The 22,807-nt window shown below is 37.2% G+C and overlaps 6 protein-coding genes across 11 annotated transcripts; 2 read left to right on the plus strand and 4 right to left on the minus strand.

Annotated features, from left to right (window-relative positions):
- Window positions 1-5,603: 5,603 nt before the first annotated feature.
- LOC128856433 (uncharacterized) lies at window positions 5,604-7,705 on the minus strand. The gene is made up of 2 exons (XM_054091738.1): window positions 6,252-7,705; window positions 5,604-6,174 (listed from the first exon to the last, which is right to left on the minus strand). The coding sequence occupies exons 1-2, from the start codon at window positions 6,687-6,689 to the stop codon at window positions 5,923-5,925; spliced, it is 690 nt and encodes a 229-aa protein (XP_053947713.1). The 5' UTR covers window positions 6,690-7,705; the 3' UTR covers window positions 5,604-5,922.
- A 100-nt stretch (window positions 7,706-7,805) lies between these two features.
- On the minus strand, window positions 7,806-10,717 carry LOC128863196 (mediator of RNA polymerase II transcription subunit 17). Its single transcript, XM_054102219.1, has 5 exons — window positions 10,487-10,717; window positions 9,684-10,434; window positions 9,060-9,631; window positions 8,583-9,003; window positions 7,806-7,972 (listed from the first exon to the last, which is right to left on the minus strand). Exons 1-5 carry the CDS (start codon window positions 10,579-10,581, stop codon window positions 7,889-7,891), a joined length of 1,923 nt encoding a protein of 640 aa, XP_053958194.1. The 5' UTR covers window positions 10,582-10,717; the 3' UTR covers window positions 7,806-7,888.
- Window positions 10,718-12,434: 1,717 nt separating this feature from the next.
- Window positions 12,435-13,767, plus strand: LOC128863232 (RNA-binding protein 42). The gene has a single exon (XM_054102287.1). It carries the CDS (start codon window positions 12,538-12,540, stop codon window positions 13,504-13,506), a length of 969 nt encoding a protein of 322 aa, XP_053958262.1. The 5' UTR covers window positions 12,435-12,537; the 3' UTR covers window positions 13,507-13,767.
- A 373-nt stretch (window positions 13,768-14,140) lies between these two features.
- LOC128863203 (phospholipid phosphatase 5) lies at window positions 14,141-17,491 on the minus strand. Of its 6 annotated transcripts, none has more exons than XM_054102275.1 (4): window positions 17,433-17,491; window positions 15,432-15,856; window positions 14,892-15,310; window positions 14,141-14,817 (listed from the first exon to the last, which is right to left on the minus strand). In XM_054102275.1, the coding sequence occupies exons 2-4, from the start codon at window positions 15,779-15,781 to the stop codon at window positions 14,393-14,395; spliced, it is 1,194 nt and encodes a 397-aa protein (XP_053958250.1). In that variant the 5' UTR covers window positions 15,782-15,856; window positions 17,433-17,491; the 3' UTR covers window positions 14,141-14,392. The 6 variants fall into 6 exon arrangements, with proteins under 6 accessions (XP_053958250.1, XP_053958233.1, XP_053958241.1 ...); XM_054102258.1 differs by having other exon boundaries at window positions 17,354-17,477; XM_054102266.1 differs by lacking the exon at window positions 17,433-17,491 and adding an exon at window positions 17,196-17,347.
- Window positions 17,492-19,597: 2,106 nt separating this feature from the next.
- On the plus strand, window positions 19,598-20,310 carry LOC128856453 (uncharacterized). The gene is made up of 2 exons (XM_054091759.1): window positions 19,598-19,978; window positions 20,042-20,310. Exons 1-2 carry the CDS (start codon window positions 19,704-19,706, stop codon window positions 20,235-20,237), a joined length of 471 nt encoding a protein of 156 aa, XP_053947734.1. The 5' UTR covers window positions 19,598-19,703; the 3' UTR covers window positions 20,238-20,310.
- LOC128856443 (acylpyruvase FAHD1, mitochondrial) lies at window positions 20,233-21,425 on the minus strand. Its single transcript, XM_054091749.1, has 3 exons — window positions 21,090-21,425; window positions 20,923-21,019; window positions 20,233-20,843 (listed from the first exon to the last, which is right to left on the minus strand). The coding sequence occupies exons 1-3, from the start codon at window positions 21,221-21,223 to the stop codon at window positions 20,331-20,333; spliced, it is 744 nt and encodes a 247-aa protein (XP_053947724.1). The 5' UTR covers window positions 21,224-21,425; the 3' UTR covers window positions 20,233-20,330.
- Window positions 21,426-22,807: the final 1,382 nt, after the last annotated feature.

The raw sequence follows: 22,807 nt of genomic DNA on the forward strand, positions 1-22,807 counted from the left end.
TAATGAAATGTGGTGGTGAATTATGCAAATATGTTTAAAGTAAGTATTTTTAGTGTTAATTATATACAATTTGCAAATAGCATAACAACACATGAAAACCCCAAAAAGCATTAATAAAATGTGAAAATGATGAATAAAGTTTTAAAATAAAACAAGAATATTTGTAAAAAGTAAAAACCAAAAATTGTTATTGTTTGTATTAGAGGAATGTGAATAGCGCAGAATTCTAAATGGTTTTCCAATAACAGGTGTTATTTTGAACAGCTCGCTATTTCGTTAGATGTCACTTTGAAGCTGTCATTTTTTTGATATTTGATAAGTAGCAAGTAGGTTAGGGCGGGTCGATTTAAAAATCGCTCATTGCTCTGTGAAAATCGTATTCTAGGGACCAAAATTAGAAACTTTGCCGAAGGAACCATACCTCCAAAACGAATTCTGATGTCCCCCAATTTGGGTCGAACGAAAAATTCCACTTTTACCCATTTAGAGTGCTCCAATCGAGTCCAAATGTATGACCGACCCCCACTAACTTTGGACGGCCGATCCACCCATGCCAGTGGGACACGCCCTGGAACTCCCCTGGGGGGTTCCCCATACAATCATTTCAAAATATCACCATTTTTGGCCTTTACATGAGAAAAGAAACTAAAAAAGTTCGACCCAAATTGGGGGGCATCAGAATTCGTTTTAGAGGTATGGTTCCTTCGGCAAAGTTTCTTATTTTGATCCCTAGAATATGATTTTCACAGAGCAATGGGCGATTTTTTTGGCTCCCCACAAAAGACACTAAAAGTTCGACCCAAATTGGAGGGCATCAGAATTCGTTTTAGAGGTATGGTTCTTTCGGCAAAGTTTCTTATTTTGATCCCTAGAATATGATTTTCACAGAGCAATGGGCGATTTTTTTGCCTCCCCACAAATCGACCCGGCCTAAAGTAGATACTGCGCCATTAATAAAAATGGAACGAGACACGCTTAAACAACGCATTGAAATTATTGAAATTCTCTATTAAAATGGTGAAAATTTAGCAGAGACGGTTCGTAAAACTCGAAACATTTTTGGTGAAGCACCTTGTCAGACCGCAATACAGAAACTGGTCAGAAAATTCGAGCTGTTGGGACAAGTTAAAGATGAGAAGAATAAAACCCGTGCACGTCGCTCAAGAACAGCCGAAAATATTGCTGTTGTAGCCGAAAGTGTTGAAGAAAACCCAGGTTTTAGGCATTCCACAAACGTCATTACACCGTATTTTGCATAAAGACTTGGGTCTTACGGCTTATACAGTCTAGTTAACACAAGAACTCAGGCCGGCCGATCATCAACAACGTCATATATTTGCTGATTGGGTCGTTGAAATGCATGAAAAGGATCCGGTATTCCATCGAAAAATCATCTTGAGTGATGACGCCCATTTCCACCTTATTTGCAAAACATGTGAAACTGCCTTCTAAACCACACACTCTGCTGTACTACACTAATCACCCACCGTGCCGTGTTAAAATAAGTTTAGTAAATAAAGAAAATTAAATAAGTTTAAATAAATCAAAACCTACAAAAGCCATTGGCCCTGACGGACTGAACGCGCTGATGTTGAAGCACCTACTCCCAATGTAGGATTTCTCATAAGGGTCTTCAATCTGTCCTTGGCCACTCTCATCATCCCTGACAAGTGGAAAGCAGGGAGAGTGGTCCCACTACTGAAAGTGGAAACCCGCCAACCAAGGGGAATCTTATCGTGTGATAACTCTCCTTTCCCCAATAGTGAAGACACTTAAAGCCCTCCTACTCCCGCTCTTCACGAAACACTTGGCCCCAGCCCCACATCAGCACGGTTTTCATAGCACCACCACTGCACTCACCGACATAAACGCCCAGATATTTATCAGTCGACACTTCCGCCAGGGCTGAAGAGGTAGTTCGCAAACTACCTGAGCGTTCGTCACTTGTCAGTGATTTTTCGAGACCAAACATCAAAGTAGAGGAAGATTAAGGAAGGTGTACCCCAGGGTGGTGTCCTTTCTCCCTTGCTGTTCAAGTTCTACATCTCGAAGCCCCCAACCACCAGAGAGAGTCTCCCTGGTCTCATACGCTGACGACTGCACGATAATGGCGTCGGGTAATGACATCGATGGCCTGTGCTCCAAAGTGAACAACTATCTCACCGACCTTTCTCGCTTTTTCACTGCGAGGAATCTTCAACTTTCCCCCACTAAGTCCACGGCGACTCTCTTTACCACCTGGACAAAGGAGGTCAAACTGCCCCTCAAGGTAAAAGTCGATGGCACACCAATTCCGACGGTCAACAATCCAAAAAATTTTGGGTGTAACCTTCGACAGTTTGCTCTCCTTCTCAGTGCACACAACCGCAATTGCCTTTAAAGTCCGAAATCGCAAAGACAAAGAATTGTTGCTATCGACATTTAAAGCAATTGGCCAGCCGGTTCTAAACTATGCTGCGCCTGTCTGGTCGCCGGGAACTAGTGACACGCAGTGGATAAAACTACAGACATGCCAAAATAACCCAAAACCCAAATGTCCTTTAAAACCTACTCATCTAGCACCCCTCTCCCTCTGGACCCAACCCGCCGAAACAGCATGTTTCCTGGGCCTGCCTTTAGATAAGCCTGACGAAGACGACCGGTGATTTACATTACACTGATAGGGCAAAGTTACTGCTATAACAACAACAACCTCAAGCCTGATTCGAGCGAATTTTATATATTATGTACTAGGTTTTTAAATAAGTTTTGTAGTTCGTTTGCTATTAGCCTAAACTTTTTTTTCGTTATGTTGGTACACTCTTCATATCGAGGTATAGGAAGTTTCATTTCAATCTGTCAACTCAAGCCATTTAATATCGACGTGTCACAGTATTTTCTACAATGGAAAAAATCATGTATCGTGCAGTGATTTTGGGAAGGTTTAAAAGCAAAGGAAATTTTTGAACGAATGGTGAAAGTGTATAAGGACTTTCGCCATCAATTAGCGCAGTAAAAAGATGGGTTGCTGACTTTAAACGTGATTGTACACGCCTCGAAGACGATCCACGTCAGGATGTCCAAAAACAGCAACAACACCAAAAATCGTAGAAATATAGGATATCGTTTTGGAAAAGTGTTGAGTGACTGAAAGAGATTTAGTAGAAGCTCTGGACATCTCATTGGGCAGCGTAAGCAATATTTTGACTGAAGTATTGGGTTTCAGAAAGTTGCGGGCACAATGGGTGCCGCATTCGCAACAATGGAATAAAAACAAAGTCGAATGCGACTTTCTCAGCAAAAACATTTAGACTGTTTTCGAGGGAATAAAGTGAACTTTGTGCATCGATTCATCTCTAAGGATGAGACTTGGGTCCATTAACAAGATGGTAAATCAAAACAAGAGGCCAAAGAGTGGTGTGAACCTTATTCTTCGGCTCCGAAACGAGTTCGTGTCCAGAAATCGGCCAAGAAGGTTTTAGCATCAGTCGCTTGGGGTGCAATCTTATGCAGCTCTTTGTACCATCGTTTGTAAATAAAATCCCTAAATAAACTCTTTTAATATTTGTCCCATTAATTCTGTAATTCGAGGCCAATCATCACTTGTGGACGAAGAGCTTCAACTATCTCGGAAAATCCCCGACACATGCTAAACGTCTACTCCAACGAACCCGGATGTATTTCTACTGTTGGATGGCATCAACGATAACAATTGATGAATAAGCCGATCTAGGCTCCTTGTTCGAGGCAAATTGACTGTTCGAAGCCCGATTCAGACATTGAGCTTAAAAGTTTTTTGCACTCGATATGCAAGATAAATCTTACAGTTCATTTCTGCCATGGAAAGCTTTTGGTGATAAAAATATTCTCAACATAAATATGTCAGTAATTGCACTTTTTCTTCTTAATTGTCGCGATAACTGATTGGTCAATAGCTTAAATGGCTTTCTTGAACAGACAGCGCATGTCACTGCTTGTCCTCAAGCGAATTCATCAGCGAATGTTTATTTTTCTACGTTAGTTCGCCCCGAACTGTTTTTTTGTCTGTCGTATGCACAAACTAACTAAACAGAAACGATCAAAAGGACATCTGAAGCAATAAGACCTGTACCAGACCTTATGTCCATTTTACTTTAAGGGGTTATATACAGATATAAGGCCAAAAAAACCGAATTTCCCAGAATTTTTTCTGAGAATACTTTTAAATTTATTGATCTAAAAATGTGTACACATATCATTTTATCTTTGACCTGTATTTCAAGACTTAATATTAGTAAAAATATTTATTTGGAAAGGAGGTACAGCTGATCTCCGGGAGCTCCTCTCAAAAAAGACGTTTTTCCGTGGCCACTATATCTATGAACTGGACCCTCTGAAATTAAAAAAACCAAACAGATTTCGCTAAAGTAATGTTAAATCGAGTAATTAACCGAAGGAATAAGCAAAATATTTTTTTTTACAAAATGACGATTTCTCAAAAAAAAAAAGATTTTCGACTGAAATTTCAGCCTTATGAAATTTCAGCTTATGAAAAAAAGTGCGTGTAGCGTAGTACACATAACAGAAGTGAAACTTTCAAGGCGGACAGAGAAAGAGGGAGAGACCCGAGAGAGAATGAGGGAGAGAGAGAGAGGGAAAGAATATATATCTAAATAAATTCACATTTGCAGAGAATTCAAATAGACAGAATTTACAAAAAATGGAGAGGGCAACAATGCGCACTACTCCGAGCGTTTATCACCCGCACGAACGCAGCGATTCCAGGATCGCAGCAACGGCACAAATTACCGCCAGGCAATACCAATAAATTCTACCTCGGAATGGATAGCACTCTATAGTACGCACAAACACTAGCCAGGAAACGGAAATAAGCGCCAAAAAGTAGGCACCAAAAAACACGCTAAAAAAATTGGGACCAAAAAACACCCCAAACAGTAGGAGCACCAAAAATATATTTCCTACAAGTTTTCACCAACAAGCAAGCGCCAAAAAGTAGGCAGTGTGATTTCTCACTAGAAATTAGGAACCACAAGGAAAAACTCAGGAAAAATAGTCTAAAGTATATCTTAGATATACATAAGGTATAGCTCTCTCTCTCCATTTCCTCTACGATATATATTTTTTCTCTCTCGCGGAACGAAAATGCCCAAAACGTTACATGGCCTTGAAATTTTACTCTCCATTCTCGCTTGCACATCGACGCCTAAGAAGTTTAACTTCAAAAAAATATTTATCGGTGAGAAAACAACTTCGATTAGTTACTAAAAAATATATTTAAGAAACTCGTGTTATTATTTGAGACTAACCGGTTTAGCCATTTTCGAGTAATGTTGTTCACCGACTTTGAAAACATCCTTTTGAGAAAAACGCTTTTAAAGTTTGTCTTGTACAATACTTTCAAGCACTCTGAAACGCCTTTTCAAATTTGCGTGTAACTTCGAAAATATTCACCGGAACGATACTAAATTTTCTGTGTGTATTCTTAAATACCTATATGCACATTAAGAAAAAATAAAAAAAAATCGATTTTTTTTTTAATTCTAACTGTATATAACCCCTTAATTACTTTGTTACTTTATGAGTACTTTGCAATTGATTTATTGAAGAGTTTTATGGAGATTTTTTAATAGTTTATTAGGTAATCATAAAAAATTTAATAATGTTTACAATTTATTTCCTAAAATGAATGAGAGAAATAGAAAATTCGGTTAAAACGTATTTGATAATGTACGATTTAAAAAATGCACCCATCTGCTGTGTGAATGAAGACGAGATACTATATGTTAAGTTGTGTTCGATAACACAAATATTTGTAATAATTATTCCTGTTTTTTGCAAATATTGACAGTCGTTGGCCGGACTTAGAACCCGGTTCGTTCCGGTATCGTGGAACCGATTGTCAGGGGAACGTTGAGTAGCATTCTACCAATACCCAACACCTCTTCACTGCACACCGAAGCGTTCAAAAGTGCTTTGTATGCTTGTACTGCGCTGATACAGGCTTCTACGCGGCATTACGAGCGCGTGTCGACTTCCGCTAGGCACATAAAAAATGCTGCCGCTGCGCTGGTTTTTACCATTCAACCCATTACTCTCTCTCTCTACGTACGACACATTGTGACTATCCATACTATTATTGCGCCTTGACACTATAAAAGTATCCTCCAGGGAAATGGTGTTAGCGCGGTTCGTACTCTATTTGTAAGGAATAATCAAATCAGCATTAATTTACATGTAGTAACACTGAATTAATTGCATTACTCTGTACTTACCCAACGCTCCAAATCACAGAAATGTATTTCGTAAGCACAGGAAGTGGGTAATCGTGTGCCACTACCGCACCCACTGGCAAAACTACATCCGCTTATATTAAGTGCGTTACATCTAGGACCAGCTGCGCCCCCACACATACAGGCTTCAGTACTAGTCCAGGGTTTAGACTTGCGTTTAGCAACGCGCAAATGTAGGCCACGATTTGTAGAGAAGAGCACAGGTGTAGTATGTTTTTTTGTGGTGTTGAAATTTGGATTTGGATAAATATTTTCAGCGGTGCCGGTATAGCTCTCATGCTGCCTCCCATTTACACGCTGATTAACAGCTCCAGCGACACCATTTTGCGCGAGCTTGCGTATGGGCGATGGTGTTTGCGGCGACTCATCGCTGTCAGTTGCCGCTGAGGTGCAAGGATTCCTCCAGTTCCAAGGTGACATGCAATGACTTATTTAAGGCTTATGTATAATTATTCCTATTTATCCTGCATATTCTGAATGATGTTGGCCATTGTGCTATTTTTGACTATATTGATTTATTTCACTTGTTATTATTTTTTGTTACGTTTTGCCTTATCTTTGTTCAATGCATCTTGATTGCCAGAAATACTAAGTAATTGTTGTTAGCTATTTTGCAATGGGGCTGCTACCAAGCGTTGCTCACGAATTGGTGTCTTACAGCCGACTACCAAAGTAAATACATTCGCAAATCTATAATTGTGGATATTTCTCGTTTTAGACTGACTTCTTACTCCCATACGTGTTTTATTGACAGCACGTTAATTTTTCTCCTTTTTGACCGAATTGTTTTGAGTGCCTTTGACAACCCAAAATTAATGCCTGGCATAAAGCACTGTTGATATATAAACAAAGGGGTTGGTGTGCGCAGTGAATTATTGTTTGGCTTGGTTACGTTTCCTGTTGCTGGTTCAACCGCTGAGCAATGCAATAATATTGCGATCTTTGGCACACAATATTATTGAACTAAATAAACACTAGAAATCAGCAATTTTAATTTGAGTTTTTAAGTTATTGTGGTTCCTTATAAGGCGAATTTAATAAAGGTGATATCAGTAAATCGCTGATGTATTGCTTTTTCGCCATGTCCATGTAGGTGTCAGCACAGAATGAAATGACGCAACGTATTTTATACATTCAAATTTTGAAATTTAAAAATTGAAATTTTGTAATTTTGTATTTTTTTCAAAAATAAGTAATAAAATGAGAAAGTGTGCAATTTGTTTTAGGAAACACCAGGTTGGAATGGTGCCGTTTTTCAAGGTTCCAATGGAGGAATCAGAACGATTGATGTGGTCCAAATCATGCCGAACACCGCTTAGAGACAATGACTATTTGTTATGACCACTTTTACCGTGAAGATGTATTGTTCACACGTAAAAAAACTAGATTACTGGCTCCTTAGTAAAAAACGCAGGGTGCTTGAAACATAAATCATTACAATTTCTCATGAATCACGATAATTTCTTGAGTAGTATTCATTGCAACTATATACTTACATATGTACATACATATATGAATTTCAACCATGATTCAAAATTCACTTGTTTCTCTGTTAATTTTATTTTTTGTTCAATCTTAAATTAAGCATTTAATATATTATACAAAATGAGCGTGGTTTCTTATATTGAATTACTAGTAAGAGCCGCCATCAAAAACTCCATTTTATTGAGAAAACTTTTTCCTTCGATTTTATCAAAGCGGACCTGTCGAAAATTATTTACGAATATTATGAAATCAAATTCGAAACGAATGATATTAGTTTGGGGGAAGAGAAATCCATTATTTTTGCGTACAATTTTTTGCGCAAATTACTTAAAACTGTTTTATGGTCAATGTTTAGCTCCTGGACGTTGCTACGATTACCAACACACTGGTGAACTTCGAATATTTCTGTGATTTTATCGACATTTTCGCCGACGAGCCTGCCTGTGCGAGTTGCATCTTTATCATCAAAAATTGATTAGCTGTTATAGTATTGGCACCATAAATACCATTCACAGATTCAGCGACCTGGCTCTAAGATGGTAAAATATGCTCATTTTGCCTTGGGTCTGGCTTGTTTTTTCGCCTTTATCAAAGAAAAATTGTAAAATGTACCGAATTTTCTCTTTGCTGACTTCCATTGTTAACACCCTGTAACTCACAACTGAATGGAACAAACAAAAAACAGCAAAAGAAATTTTTTAATGTGAAATGCCTCCTTGAAAACGAGCAAAAACTTCAACTTTACGAGATATGGATCACTACAGCCATCTACCGAGAAAATAATGGATTTCTTTTTCCCCAAACTAATACTATTAAAATTTCACTAACTTCTTTGAAATGGCCTCCCAAATTTTCCCAGAACTTTTCTGGCACCAGTGGATTAGGTATGAAATCTGGGCGTGGACTGCGTGCAATATAAACTTTGACATCAATTTGCGGGTCACAACGTATTTGAACTGCAATCATACGATCACCATTTGGTGATGCCAATAAACATGAGCTAGCATTGCCAAGCGGTTCAACTTTCCCAATGCCTAGATTATTGCTGTTAGACAACACAGTCCAAGCCATACAGCGCGCCAAATTCAGCAGACACGATATTTGATGAGAGTTGATTTGGCAAAGGATAAGATCGCGCAACTCTTGGGGCTCGTATGAAAGATGCATGACACGCCCATCGCGGCAAATGCATTTTAACGAGCGCTCCTTGACGTGTATTACCAGCGACGTGCGGTTGATTGTGTCATAACTGAAAGCAGGTACGAAACAATAGTATATGTGACGTATTCAAGCAATTTTTCTTACCCATGCGTTACAATGTTAATCTTCACACACGACATTGTGGGACTGTTCATTGCATTCCAATGTGACACGATCTGTGGATCCTTGACATCGCGTGCCAAAGTGTCTAATACATATTGTGTGCGTTTGCGCATAAATATATGTTGGGCTTGTGCAATTATTTGCTCTAGAATGGTTTGCGACTTCGTCATCTCCAGTAAACTTTGGCGATCTGCGGCTTTTGGACCAGCGAGCATACGCTTTATACTTGGCCCCAGTGGTCCGCTAGTGGGATGGGGGAAAGGATGATGCGAATTCTTATGGTGCACCTCACGTAAAAGTTGATGCAACGAGTGTTCAAGCACATGGTCATGGTCATTTATAGGGCCAGGTTGATTGGAATCGAATGTTGTTGAGTGGCACAGGGAAATGATGAGCTGAATCCCAGGTAGAAGCGTGGCGCGTATCTGATTCCCAATAACAACATGAGGTATTGGTGCTTGTAACTGAATGGCTTCCCGTGCAAGCTGACTAAACAATTCTTTACAAAATAGTACATTTTGCGCAAATTCTAATGTTTTTTGCCATACACCAGCCTGTAATATAAAAATTCGTAACAAATTTTATAATTGTTATATGCAATCTTACCTGTTGTGTTATATTAGGTCCGTGCCCCATTAAGTTAACATTAGCCGTGCACAGATCTTCCTGATCTTTTTGAGTGATAACCTTTATATATGCAACACCTTGCAGCTCCGCAGGCACAATCACCCGCAAGGATGAAGTGGGTTTTGGTGATTGGGTAGGTAAGCCGTTATTTCCACTTGACGTACTGTTTCCTGGCGCTGTATCATCATCTGCTATATCTTCGGCCTTTGTCACTTCAAACGTGCCACTCATTCCGAATTTTGATCCCGCAGTACGATAACTTAAATCGCCAATAATTGCATTTGAAACTTTTTTTAGTCGCCAATTCTGTCGCAAACGTAGTAGCTCAATGTGGAAATCTGTTACATTGCGGCTTCGTTGTTCACTGTGTGAGTTTCGCAATCGCTCAGCTCCACTTAAAAGTACTTGCGCTGCTTGCCCCAAAGCTTTTTTACGACTATAAACTTGCACAATAGGTTTTGTCTCGTCTGGATCTTCGGGAACAGGATCCAAGACTAAGTAACGTTTATCTTTAGCTATTGAGATGACATCAGAAAGAACGCAGACTTCCGTTAAGGCATCATTTAGCTTGTTTCGCACGGAGTCCCATGGCCATAGACTTGGCTGAAATCTAGACGGATCTTTCTCATCTTCCGCAGATTTATCTTCCTTCTTCAAATCGTCCAACGATGTTTTACTAAAATCGATTCGCGCTGCACAACGAGCCAAGGTCTCAGACAATGTGGGTGGCCTATTTGTAATATTTTCAGTTGTTATTTTTAATTTTATCAATATGCACTTACGGTTGATATATTTCTGTGCCATCGTAAGAAATTTCCTGAATTTGATTTTCACATGTCGTTTCCACCGACACGTTGACACTGGTGGTTATATTCATTGTTTTTTAGTTTGCAATATTCGTTTAATACAACTAGGGATATACAATGCAATTAAATTAGCAGCCGACCACAGAGAAAGAATTAAACATTTTACTAACAATAAAATAATATCTTCATCTTCACATGGAAACAATTCACAAATGCGAATTTTTATTAGATTAGTGGTCGATAAAAAACGACTTGATATCGATAAAATTTCCTCATTGATCGAAAATATAATATTGGTTTGGGGAAAAATGAATCCTTTCTTTTCTCGGTAGATGGCTTATCTCGTTAAGAATCAATCAAACAATTTAAAGTTTATGCTTGTTGTCAAGGTGACATTTCACACAAAAAAATTCGTTTGCTGTTTTTGTATGTTCCTTTCAGTTGTGAGTGACAGGGTTTTAACAATGGAAGTCAACGAAGGGAAAACGGTACATTTCACCAAGGCGAATTGATTATTCTAGCATTCTCGACGTCTTACAGTTTTTCTTTCATAAATGCAAAAATACAAGCCAGTCCGCTGAAATGGGGAAAATGCTGTAATAGCACGTGCAGTTTTGGTTTTGTGATTGATTTTGCGCCACCTCGTGCTTGCCATTTGGTACGCCCTTAGCTCAATGCATTAATTTTTCGACTTCTGCAACGGAAATCGGACAAAAATTAAACCTGCTTTAGCAAATATAGTGGGTTTATAGTAGGTTTCTTACATTGTCGTAACCATATGGAACTTATACTGAAACGAAAAATTATGGGTTTTGTATGCAATATACTGAACAATATAATCTTTTGCAGCTTGACTTACGCTAACTAATGTTTTAACAATAAAATATTTTCTTAAATACTCTTGGGATTCCATATTTACTCAGCATTTCAGAGTTTTTCATTTAAATTAAAATAAGTTATTTCGTTTATACGAGGCTTTTACAATTGGAATTCGACCAAGACTGTCATAAGTGATGGGAGTGGGTTTTAATAAACCGTCTTTGGTGAGGAGATTTAGTCATCAAACTTCCTCCTCCTTATATGCATCTTTCTAACTGATGTTGAGAATCTGAGAGTGCTGCTTATGGCTGATGTATCCCAGTTCGTTCTCCAAACTGTCCTGTTCCAAGCATTAGAATTCCACGCACTAATCTTCTGGAACAGTAAAGGTAAGTATTGTTGAATTAATAATGCGTAAACTAATTAAGCATCGTGTCTCATCCCACTAAATGTTTGCTATGCTTGCTCAATAACAACAGCGCCAAAATTATGTAAAGATGATTCCAATGCCTTTATATATGAAACTAAAAATATTAAAAAATTTAATTTGCAACATGACATGTGGTGAATTTCACTTTTCGCTTTCGTTTTCGCCCGACAAACAGTATTTTCGCGAAATCCCCGAAAAAATTGTAAAAAACTCTGGAAATGTAATCGTCCCGATACTTGTTGATGCAGTTTGAAAACTGTTATTTTATTATTTTTAGCAGAGTTGTCATCCATTACTCACTGATATAATCACAGTTTGTCAACATTTAAAATGCCTTTTAAGCTCTCCAATTAGTCTTAGCTTAGTCGCTGAAAAATAAAATTTATAATTCTTGTTAGCTGCATGAATTGTCCAAAACTTTAAAAATTTATGAAATTTCGAAAACGATAGAAACGCTGAAAAATAAAATTTAAAACTCTTGGTAGCTGCATGAATAGTTCAAAACCTTGAAAATTTTGATGAAAGTTTTGAGCATTTTGGCTTTGAACGAGTTTCGAGCTAGCAACTGGTGTTGCTCAGTACGCGGGTATCTATCACTCTAAAATAAAAATAAGTCAAAATTGCAACACTGCTGCTTACCGGTTTAATGTACCTTAACCACACACTTTTTGCTATAAAAGGAAACAGCTGTCACTAGCTGTCAAAAACATTTAAGTTTAGTTTTGTGATTTCGTATATCATTAGTTTACAATCGGCATCTTTGGATATAATAATAAAAATGAGTACAAAGCGTAAACACATCGAGGATGAGTTATCCCGCTTTGAAGCAGAAATATCTAAACCAGCATCTCAGCCTGCGCGGAATTTATTTGTGCCCAGTCAAGTGCGGCCTATAATAGCAGCAAACACTTATAGTCAGGTTCAGCAAAAGTTGCAGCAACATCCGCAGACTGCAACAGCTGCATCTTCTACGCCCGCCTCCTCTTCTGTGCAAGCAGCTCCACGCATGACTGTGCCGCCACCAACAATCGCGCCACCAACCTTCATGTCCACCTTTGTACCCACTCAAACAAATGGTGGTGGCGGTCCCTCGAAGTCGGGAGCTCCTTCTGGTGTTAGCATTACAGCGACACCAGTTGTAGTTAGTAGTGCGCCAAAACTTTATCAAAGTAGACAGTCAGTGAACGTGCCGTCTACACCGCATATAGATATCAATGCCATACAATTTGACGTCACGCAAAAACTAAAAAAGCTAAAAGCAGAAAAGTCTGGACCGAATCCTATAGCTGAGGAAGCAATAAAAGCTGCTCGAGCGTCCTCTGCGTTGCAATCATTTCAAACAACTGAACGTAAAAAGAAAGATCGTAAGACTATACGCGTAGCTGGTGGATCTGTTTGGGAGGATTCTTCTCTAGCCGACTGGCCTGATGATGATTTTCGTATATTTTGTGGTGATTTGGGCAATGACGTAAATGATGAAGTTTTAACCCGTACTTTCAATAAATATCCATCGTTCCAAAGAGCTCGTGTTGTACGTGATAAACGGACTGGGAAAAGTAAAGGATTTGGTTTTGTAAGCTTCCGAGAGCCGGCGGACTTCATACGTGCGATGAAAGAAATGGATGGACGTTATGTAGGAAGTAGACCTATAAAACTGAGAAAAAGTACGTGGAGGCAACGTAGTTTGGATGTAGTGAAAAAGAAGGAACGTGAAAAGCAATTATTACTACAATCTTTTAATTCTTAAACTCAGTAAATAAGAGCTTGTGCAAAATTTGACCCTAATTAATTAAAAATTAGTATTTTAGAAAACTATTTTCAACTGAAATGCGAAAAAATTAGTTTCTTAGACTTTAGACAATAAAATTTTGTGCACTACAAACGAAAAAAAACGTGTATTATACTTTAATAATCACTGGATCAATTTAAAAGTTTTGGAAAAGAAATGAAAAATAAAGTAATTTTGGAAAAGTCTAAAAACATCTAAAATTATCTGACGCCGACCTAATATGTGTGTTATGCGTTATTTCTATTAATGGTTATTAACTTTTTATTTTAGGAAGTATTATTTAGTTGGCTTGGGACCAACGTTTTCGATGTGGATTGTTATTAGGTTTTGCTGCTGATAGTCGCTAGTGTGAGAGATACTGAAGCCTAAAAGAGTTTGCGATTGAAGTGAAGAGTAGGAATACCTGAAATGCATAGAATCTGCAAAATTTGGCATTTATCTCCAGCAATCGCCGAAACAGGAATTTGCATTTGACTTCGATTGATTAGAGCTATGTTATTGACATACTGATTTTAGTAATTTTACCGTGTCAAAGTTGTAGACGTCTGCGGTATATATACATACATAAATTTATTGAAATATTGTGTGCAAATTATAATTTAAAATATTTATTTGTTCCCATAATTCAAGTTGGCATCAAACAGAATAAAAGGTAATACATACATTCATTTATAACAAATTGTACAAACTAAAAAATTAAATGCTAAATAAAGGGCAAACTCAAATATTGTACCCACTTGCATGTATTACACCACATACTTCAGGCTTTTGAGTAGAAATTTATAAATAATCTACATTTTGTAATAAATTACTTGTTTTCGAAGGCTATAAGTTACATCTAAAATTACATAAGCCGACGGCGTTCATCACTAGGTGCATCACCATGATCTTCATAAGAAACATTTTCATGGTCTATACCATCTTTGGATGATAAGTCTTTATATATCCTCGGGTGCAAGTTCAGTTGAGCTGTTTCGCTTAACCTCCCACAAATCCGAAAATATGGCCGATGACAATGGCTCGAGAATAATGATGGATAGTATTGTCTATAAACCAAATAAGTTATAGACAAACCAATGGAACCACCTGCAACCACATCCTCCCAGTGGTGATGATAATCACAAGTGCGGCTAACTGAGATCAACGCTGCCAAAAGCAAGGGCAAAACTGAAACACACAAACGCCACGATTGACCACGGCCGCGTGCGCTTAGTGCGTGCAATTTAGCGCTTAGAATAATGGCAATGAAACCGAAGCCAACAAAGGAAACTGCAATGCAACAAATTTTTAATGGTAAAACCTCAGCTAATTGAAAAATCACGCTAAAATAAATGTACACTTACATGAAGCATGACCGCTGGGAAAACTTTTGCGCCCCTCGCTTATTTGGCGTATGTCACCCGTGCAATTATAAAAGTCCAGTGAACCATTTGCATAGTGGGAGACATTGTTCAGTACTTCAACACCATCAGGAAAACAACGATAAAAGAAATCCGGCCTGTGACGACCTACGCATATTTTTAGGATGCTGGTTACGAGGCCATTCAACCCAAGCGCCAATGTCCAAACCCAGCTGGATGCACGAAAATCACGCCGATCGCCTGTCAGCCACCACTGCAGCATTGTCACAAATAACGGACCAAATATTACAGATAAGAGAAGTGCCTGCACCGAAACGATATCAGGAGTGCGTGGATTTTTATAGAGCCACATCTCTTCCGGGTGTATTTTACGCTTGAAAGGCTTCGCGGTCTCCAGAAATCTGATGTAATGAAAAATAATAAGAAAAAAGTTACACTTCTCTCGTGCGCAGATATTTGAGCAGACTATAATATGCAGCTATTTAACAAAATACTTGTCATATACCTGTCATATGTACTTACATAAATATGAACACCAGTAGTACACGTATTCCAACATCAACAGCGTCACTTATGCGATTTTTCTTACTTCCACCACCAAAACAACAACAACCGTTTCCATCATCTACATCATCACCGTGGAAACGCGGACAGTTACCGTTTCGTCTTTTGGAAGCAAGCGCTATGCTAGAGTTCATCAATAATTCGTTGCGCATGTTTTGATTCCAACCACCCTGTTTGAATGACTCGTCACTTCTGTACAACTCATCTGCCGAACTTTCACTGAAACGCCGATTCATTGAAGCGTCACGATTGGGACTTGAGTGTGTTAATACTGTGTTGATCTTGCATGCCGCTGTTGCCGCTGCCATCGTGGTCGGTGTCGTTATCGGAGACGTACGAGTGTTTTGATAACATACTTCATGGTTAGAAGGGTACTGTGAAAGCTAGTTAATTAATAAATAAAAAATGTTATCTAGCGAATACGTACATAAGGTAGAGCAAAAGACTTGGCAATATAAGTGATAGTCACAGAGTAAATAGATGACAATGGAGTGGTAGACTTTACAATGACAATGCAGTGATAGACTTTACGAACAACAACAACAACCATTTATTTTGGTCATAAAAAAATTAACAATTTTTTTAAGTTCACAAAATATTGTTTTCTTTTTCATTTGTGTAGTTTTTTGGTAGAACAACTTATTGGATTTTAGTAAGTTGCACTTTGAGCAAATTAATTTAGATCCTTCGTAGACAAACTAAATATAATATTATAAACCGATTCATACCGAACTGGTACCTTAAACGATAGATTTGCATAATTAATTGTTTGAAACATTACATTTACAGCTTGTCAGGAAAAAAAACACTAAGTCGAGATAAGTTAATTTGTCAAGTTTTCACAAAATTGCACAACACACAGAACATTACTACTTTCCAATAGGTTGGCGTTCCCAAGCAAACCAAATTTTGTTATTTTACTGCTATCATCACTATTAAGATAAAAACGTCCTTTCCCATCTTACTTTTATAGTAATATAATAAATATTGTGTCAATTGTTTTAACTGTTTGTGTGTGCATATTTTATTATTACAATACCACTATAGTATTGACGTAATCTGCATGTTGAGAACTGCAGCACTCATCGGTTGACTCAGTGCTTTTACATATGCATTTCGAACTACTCATGGTGACCGGCACACATTCAAAAAATTTGTTGAATTGTTTGTCAAAGGCGCATTAGAGAATTAATGTACTACTGGATATACTTTTCGCAGCAAGTTAATATCAATACAATATTTTGTCAAGATTTAAATGATTTATAAATTTATTGCCACATGAGGTTTTTGACAACCTCATACAAAACAAATAAACACACTCCATCTTGATGCTTACTTCATTTGTTCCTTTGGAATCTAAAATATTTATATTTTTGGTTTGTTTTAACATGCCTTGAGCACGTTTGCGTAATTCGTTTTCCACAGAGTTCAGGAGCAATTCCTGGTATTGTAATTTTTGATCCATTTTGCACAAAATTTTTACAGCAGAATAAACATATACATATGTATATATCACATATATAATTGCATATACAATATATATACGAAATTTTTATAAATTTAAGTATTGTGTATATCGCTACTTAATGATCAGCTGAACTATATTAACTATTAGGTTTTACTCTATTTGTAAGACTGTGCACTATTCGTCAAAGATTTCTACTTAAAAGACAGAAGGGCACTTTTATTTGGTTTTAATCACGATTCGTTAATATTACTCACTACAAGCTTTCTCTTTTAAGTTATCGAAGTTTGTTATTGTATACTCCTCATTACGCCTGTTATCAAACATCAACAACTGCACGAATTTTTCATATAAAATTATCTAAACTATATTAACAAAAACATTTTATTCTGATTTCATAAAATCTATGACTGACCGTCGCCAAAACAGAAGGCTCATGTATATATGCAGTAAATTTTATAAATGTAGCAAAATAAATTGTGAACTTTGATTACTTTCTAGTGGTTGTTTATATTTTTTATTCTCACATGCATATGTATAGCGATGAAAGCGATATATCGATGTTGAAACATATATTTGTCAAAATCATTAATATTTCAAATCTAAAAATATCGATGCTATATTTTACATCGTTGTAATTTACAACATGTACTCCTACCAAGGTGGATTTAATAAGGTGACAGCATTCACCCAGCTGAATTTTTCGCCGTAGGTATGGCTTACGTCAAAATGATATGCTTTGTTTGTATGTATTGGTATGTTTACATTCGTATATTTACATTTGCTTGCTGATTTTGACATGATGCTTGCACCAAACGCAACAACAAATACATGTAGGGTTTTACTTATATGTGTTTGCTGTCACCTGTAATAAATTCGCCTTGACTCCTACCGAGCAACCCAAGGCAAATCTATTAAAGGTGGCATAGGTAAATCAGCTGATTTATTATTTTCTTTCATCGTCTTCATGTGGCTGCCAGCCCAAAGTGAAACAAGGCGAATTCATTCTTTGTTTTCTGCTTTGCCTATACTTTTCTTTGACAATCAAACGTACAAAATATTGTTGTTGGCCTAGTGCCACTACCTTTAATGAATGTCCCTTGGAGCAACCGCGCACCCAAAACTAACTTTACAAAGCGCTGTTTGCATATCACACCGGAAACTAAAAAATTTCCAATGTTTTTTTTTAAATACTCAATTAATATTTCGGGAATTATTTATATAATGCAACGCGCTTTGAAAATAAAGGATGTAAAAGGGGAAAGAGGGCAGTATCCCCATCTTAAAACTGAAAACCACACCCTCTTGAGGCTTATAGTTTTTAAGTCATTAATTGTTAAGTTGTGTAATTTAACGAAAAGTTGGTGTTGTCAGACACTTGAGAACGAAGTTCGTATGCAGAGACGTTCACTGGAAGGATGTTTGTACTGCAGTATTTTTTGCTTTAGTTTAGAATTTAAAAACATTTTTGAAAATATAAACATTGTTCTTTATGGAAAACGGTATTATGTACGTATATAATTTATCGAAACTGTTATAAAAAGTATCACAAAAAATAATAAATTACTTAAAAACCAAAAAGCACTGTTTATAAGTACATATATTGTATGGCTTCGATAAGCTTTACATGCATTTTTTTTGGCATAGAACTATTATCCGCGTGGATGGCCGTCGGTCGCGCTTCAAAAAAATAGCTCTCATCAATTCAACTCTGGCTACGCCATTCATAGAAACCGTTAAACCAAAAATGAAAGTGTCATACCAATCCCTTTTCTAGTCTTTCCGAAGTTGAGATTTGCACAGAAGTGTATTCAGTACTCGTGCTTGACTCTGCACTTTCTTTCCAAAGTAATATTTTCGACAGAAGTTGTATAAGAAACGCCGTAACATTTATGGAAATATTATTGGAGTTTCAAAACCGTAGACGTACAAGATCACGATATTTACTTTGTTGCCATATGGTTTATGACGCGCTATTTACTAATTTTTATGCATGAAGTAATGTTGGCAGTGGCTGAGTAGATTTTTCCGGATATGACCAACACATTCTCCATTTTTGCCAACATCTGTTGCAAGCAAACCGCTATCATATTCCTTATTACGTTAGCAAATCAGGTGATACCATCAAATTCACTGAGAACTAACTAACGGTTTGATGTTGCATTCTGTACATCGTGTGAAATGAGTTGGTACAATTTTGCGGCCAAATTCCCCCGGACCTATTGTCCAGATTTGCTCTCAGGTTACGCTCATCTTTTAGCTTCTCTTTGGCGGTGTTCCCGTTTGGCTATGTGAACGTCTTCATATAAATGCATGTATTCAAAGTCAGCCGTCAAAGCGACGTCAACGCCAAAGTTGTATGTAGACTGGCCTGAATGATATATTACAATATTAGGCCCACTGCATTTCTTAAAAATTGCAGAAAATGATTGCATGATTTTGCCATTCAAAACAAAATTGGGAATGTGGTACAAAATGTAAACGAAGAAAAAGAAAAGGATTGCTCGAAGGAAAAGTTAAATGGATCAGAATTTTCTGGCGACCATTTTAGTTCAAATCGATTTTTTAAAAGGCCGATTACACCATTCCACTATGTCATTTCACTAAAAGTTGTAAATATATACTATGTAAACAGCTTTTTAGCAAAACAATCGATAACAAAATATTAGGCGAGTCGTAGTCATATGATTTGTTGATATGCGGTAGTTCTACTTTGTTGAAGAAAACATTTCATTGCAATAAAATACAAGCACCATTTTAAAAACATGCCTGTGGCGAAAAAAGATGTTGGGAATTTACTCGATTCGCTTTACTTAGAAATGCTGGATTTAATAGAGCAACAAACAGCGTGCCGACTCAATATTGAACGATTAATGAATAGTGGCCAGTTGATGCTTGCTAAAACACGTTACCTTCAAGGTTCACAAACTATCAGTTCTGCGCAAATTCCAACGGAAAATAGTAATAAGTTTTATGCACTTTGTGAAGTAAAAGAAGAACGAAACGAGTCGAATGTTTCAGGTGCTGAGTACACTATGAAGTAAGTTCAACAGCGATTGTACTGTCATAAAGTTTCATGATTCGTTTCCTTTTCTATCAACAGCCGGCATGCTATTAAGAAAGATGAAGGATTTGTCGAGCCAATGCACTGGTTCACGGTATTGCCGCCAAGCAGCCTACGAGCCGCATCCGAACAGTTCAAAACATGTTTAGATTTTGTGTTGGAAAGTGCCAACCTACAACGTGAGCTTCTCGCTGTTATGGAAAATATCAAAAGGCTAAAAAACATTGGTATATAACAGAAATCAGTTGCTAACATTTTTAATGTGGTATTAACGTTTAAAATAAAATAACATTAGTGTAAAAACAATATTTTGTAAAAGTAAATATTATTAACATGCACATTTATTTGCCTGGTCTTCATCCACAACAACAAACTTTATCTGAACGTTGTCGCCAATGCCCGCCTCGATTACGTCACCCGATTTTATTGGCGATGCTCCGTCTGGTGTACCCGTTAGAATAAGATCATTTGGCTCAAGGGTCATATATTTTGAAGCATAGGCGATAAGGTCATCCACTTTAAAAATAAGGTCAGCAGTGTTTCCGCGCTGGCGGAGTTCCCCATTCACTTTCAACCATAGTGGCAAATTGTGAGGATCTTTGATCTCACTGCAGGATATTAAACGTGAAACAGGTGTTGAAGTGTCGAAGCCTTTACCTAAACTCCACGGATGACCATTCGCGCGTGCTACGCCCAAATTGCATTGTGCCGTCATGTCAAGCGCTAGGCAATAACCACTCACATAGTTTAGGGCTTCTTCCTTTGAGACATTTTTACATTTTTTTCCAATTATCACTCCTAATTCAACCTCGTGAGCAACTTTTGTAAACACTCTGGGAATCTTAAAAATAAATGGAAAAATTTATACGTAAAAGTACATATGTATATATATATGTATGTATATTCAAAGTCACACTTACCACAATTGGCTTGCCTTCAATCTCGTAGGATGATGTTGGTTTAAGAAATAAAAGAGGTTCTTTCGGCACAGCTACATTGCGAGAACGTACGATATCCCTAGTGATATGACATTTTCAAATTCAACTAAATTCTTATAACGGCTTTTATGCCTATTTAACACACATACATGTAGTTAAGTGCAGCTCCAAGAATTTTTTTGCCCTTCTCCACAAAATCATATTTTCCGGATATACCTGAAGACGACGCCATTCTTCGATATGTTCTCCCCGTGACAGCAAAAACGTAACTAAATAAATTCATTTTTTAATTGAAGTGATTGGGCGTTACAGTGCTGAAAAAACTAGTAGCTTTGTATTTTATATGCGTAGAGAGACTGATCCGAGAAACGGCATACATATGTACATTATCTGGTGAGGCCAGCCTCCGGCATTATTTATTGTACATGTAACCAGATAAGAGCTATTACTTTTGACCTAACATTGAGAAGAAAAATGATAACTATTTTTAGGAAATCAGCTGTTTACTGTTAAATATTTTTATTAGTCATCATCAATATTTGGTCACCCGTTTATTCTAAAGTAACGGGCAACTCGAGTGGTAAAAAAATTAGTATTAAGATTAGACCCACTTGAAGACATAGGGAAATTATTGGAATTGATTCTACTAGAATATAATGCAAAGAATGAATGATGAGGCGACCCCACGACAGTCTGTTCTACGCTACAGCTGCAACAAAAACAATTATACAATGCAAGATTGAGCAAGGGAATTGAAGAGGAAAAATAAACTTAAATTTCTGTGACGAAATTGTAGATTGATGATAAAAGTAAGAAGTAAGTGACAAAATAGCGAAGATTTGTAAAGCAAAATGAAAAAGTTAAATTAGCTTACTGAAACAAATGAAAATAATATAAATTTCTAAATGAGCAATGCTTAATCAAAATTTATAATTACGTTGGCTCAACAACTGATTCCGTCAGTTTCTCAAGTCCCTACAGGTAGAGTCGTAGGTCTCTACTGTGTCTGCTCCTTACTCATAATATTATTATATATTATTTAAATTAAAATATATATCTGTACTGTATGTGGTTATATTTTCGTACATTTCATTTCTATTCCATGGCCATTCTTAACAATTAATTTCACTATGTAAGAAGAATCTATGGACTATATATGTCAATTAATAAGAGTAACTTCAAAATGTGTCAGCTTTATTTTTACAATATTTGTTTATTAATCTATTCACTTAGCCCATGAATAATAAATAAATATAATAAATTCATATATGGACCCTGTACATATTTTAGATGTAAGTAGGAATAATAGAGTTTCAATACTTATAATAGGAATTCCATGCATGAAGCAAATTTTTCTTCCTGGAAAATTAATCTCGATATAGTTTGAGATTCCATTGAACTTAATTGAGGCGCTGGTAATAGGTCATTACTAGTATACAGAGACCTAAGAAAGTCTGCATAGAACAACTGTGAGCTTCGACGGGATCTGTGTCGTTTCCACGACAGTCGGTTCTACGTTACCGAAACGGCCCGGATTTATATCCGGCCAAGGACTGTCACTCCAGCAGCATTCCCCGTATGTAAATACGGGGAATGTTTATGCTGCTACAACAACAAAAACAACAACGGAATCTGTGTTTGGCCGAGCTCCTCCTCCGCCTGGCGCTGGTAGGAATATTAAACAAAATTCTCTCAAGAAGCTCGGGGCAATCAATAAAAATAGCGAGACGATAAAGTTAAAGAACTAATCACAATTCTCACAAATGAATTTTCGGTTTTCAAAGTTGCTGCCACTATCAAATGCTGGATAAAATTCATTAAAGTTGTGAAGTATTGCGATTCACAGAAGTATAAAAAAGCCACGAAG

Source organism: Anastrepha ludens, chromosome 2, assembly GCF_028408465.1.
Source record: "Anastrepha ludens isolate Willacy chromosome 2, idAnaLude1.1, whole genome shotgun sequence".
Taxonomy (NCBI): Eukaryota; Metazoa; Arthropoda; class Insecta; order Diptera; family Tephritidae; genus Anastrepha; species Anastrepha ludens.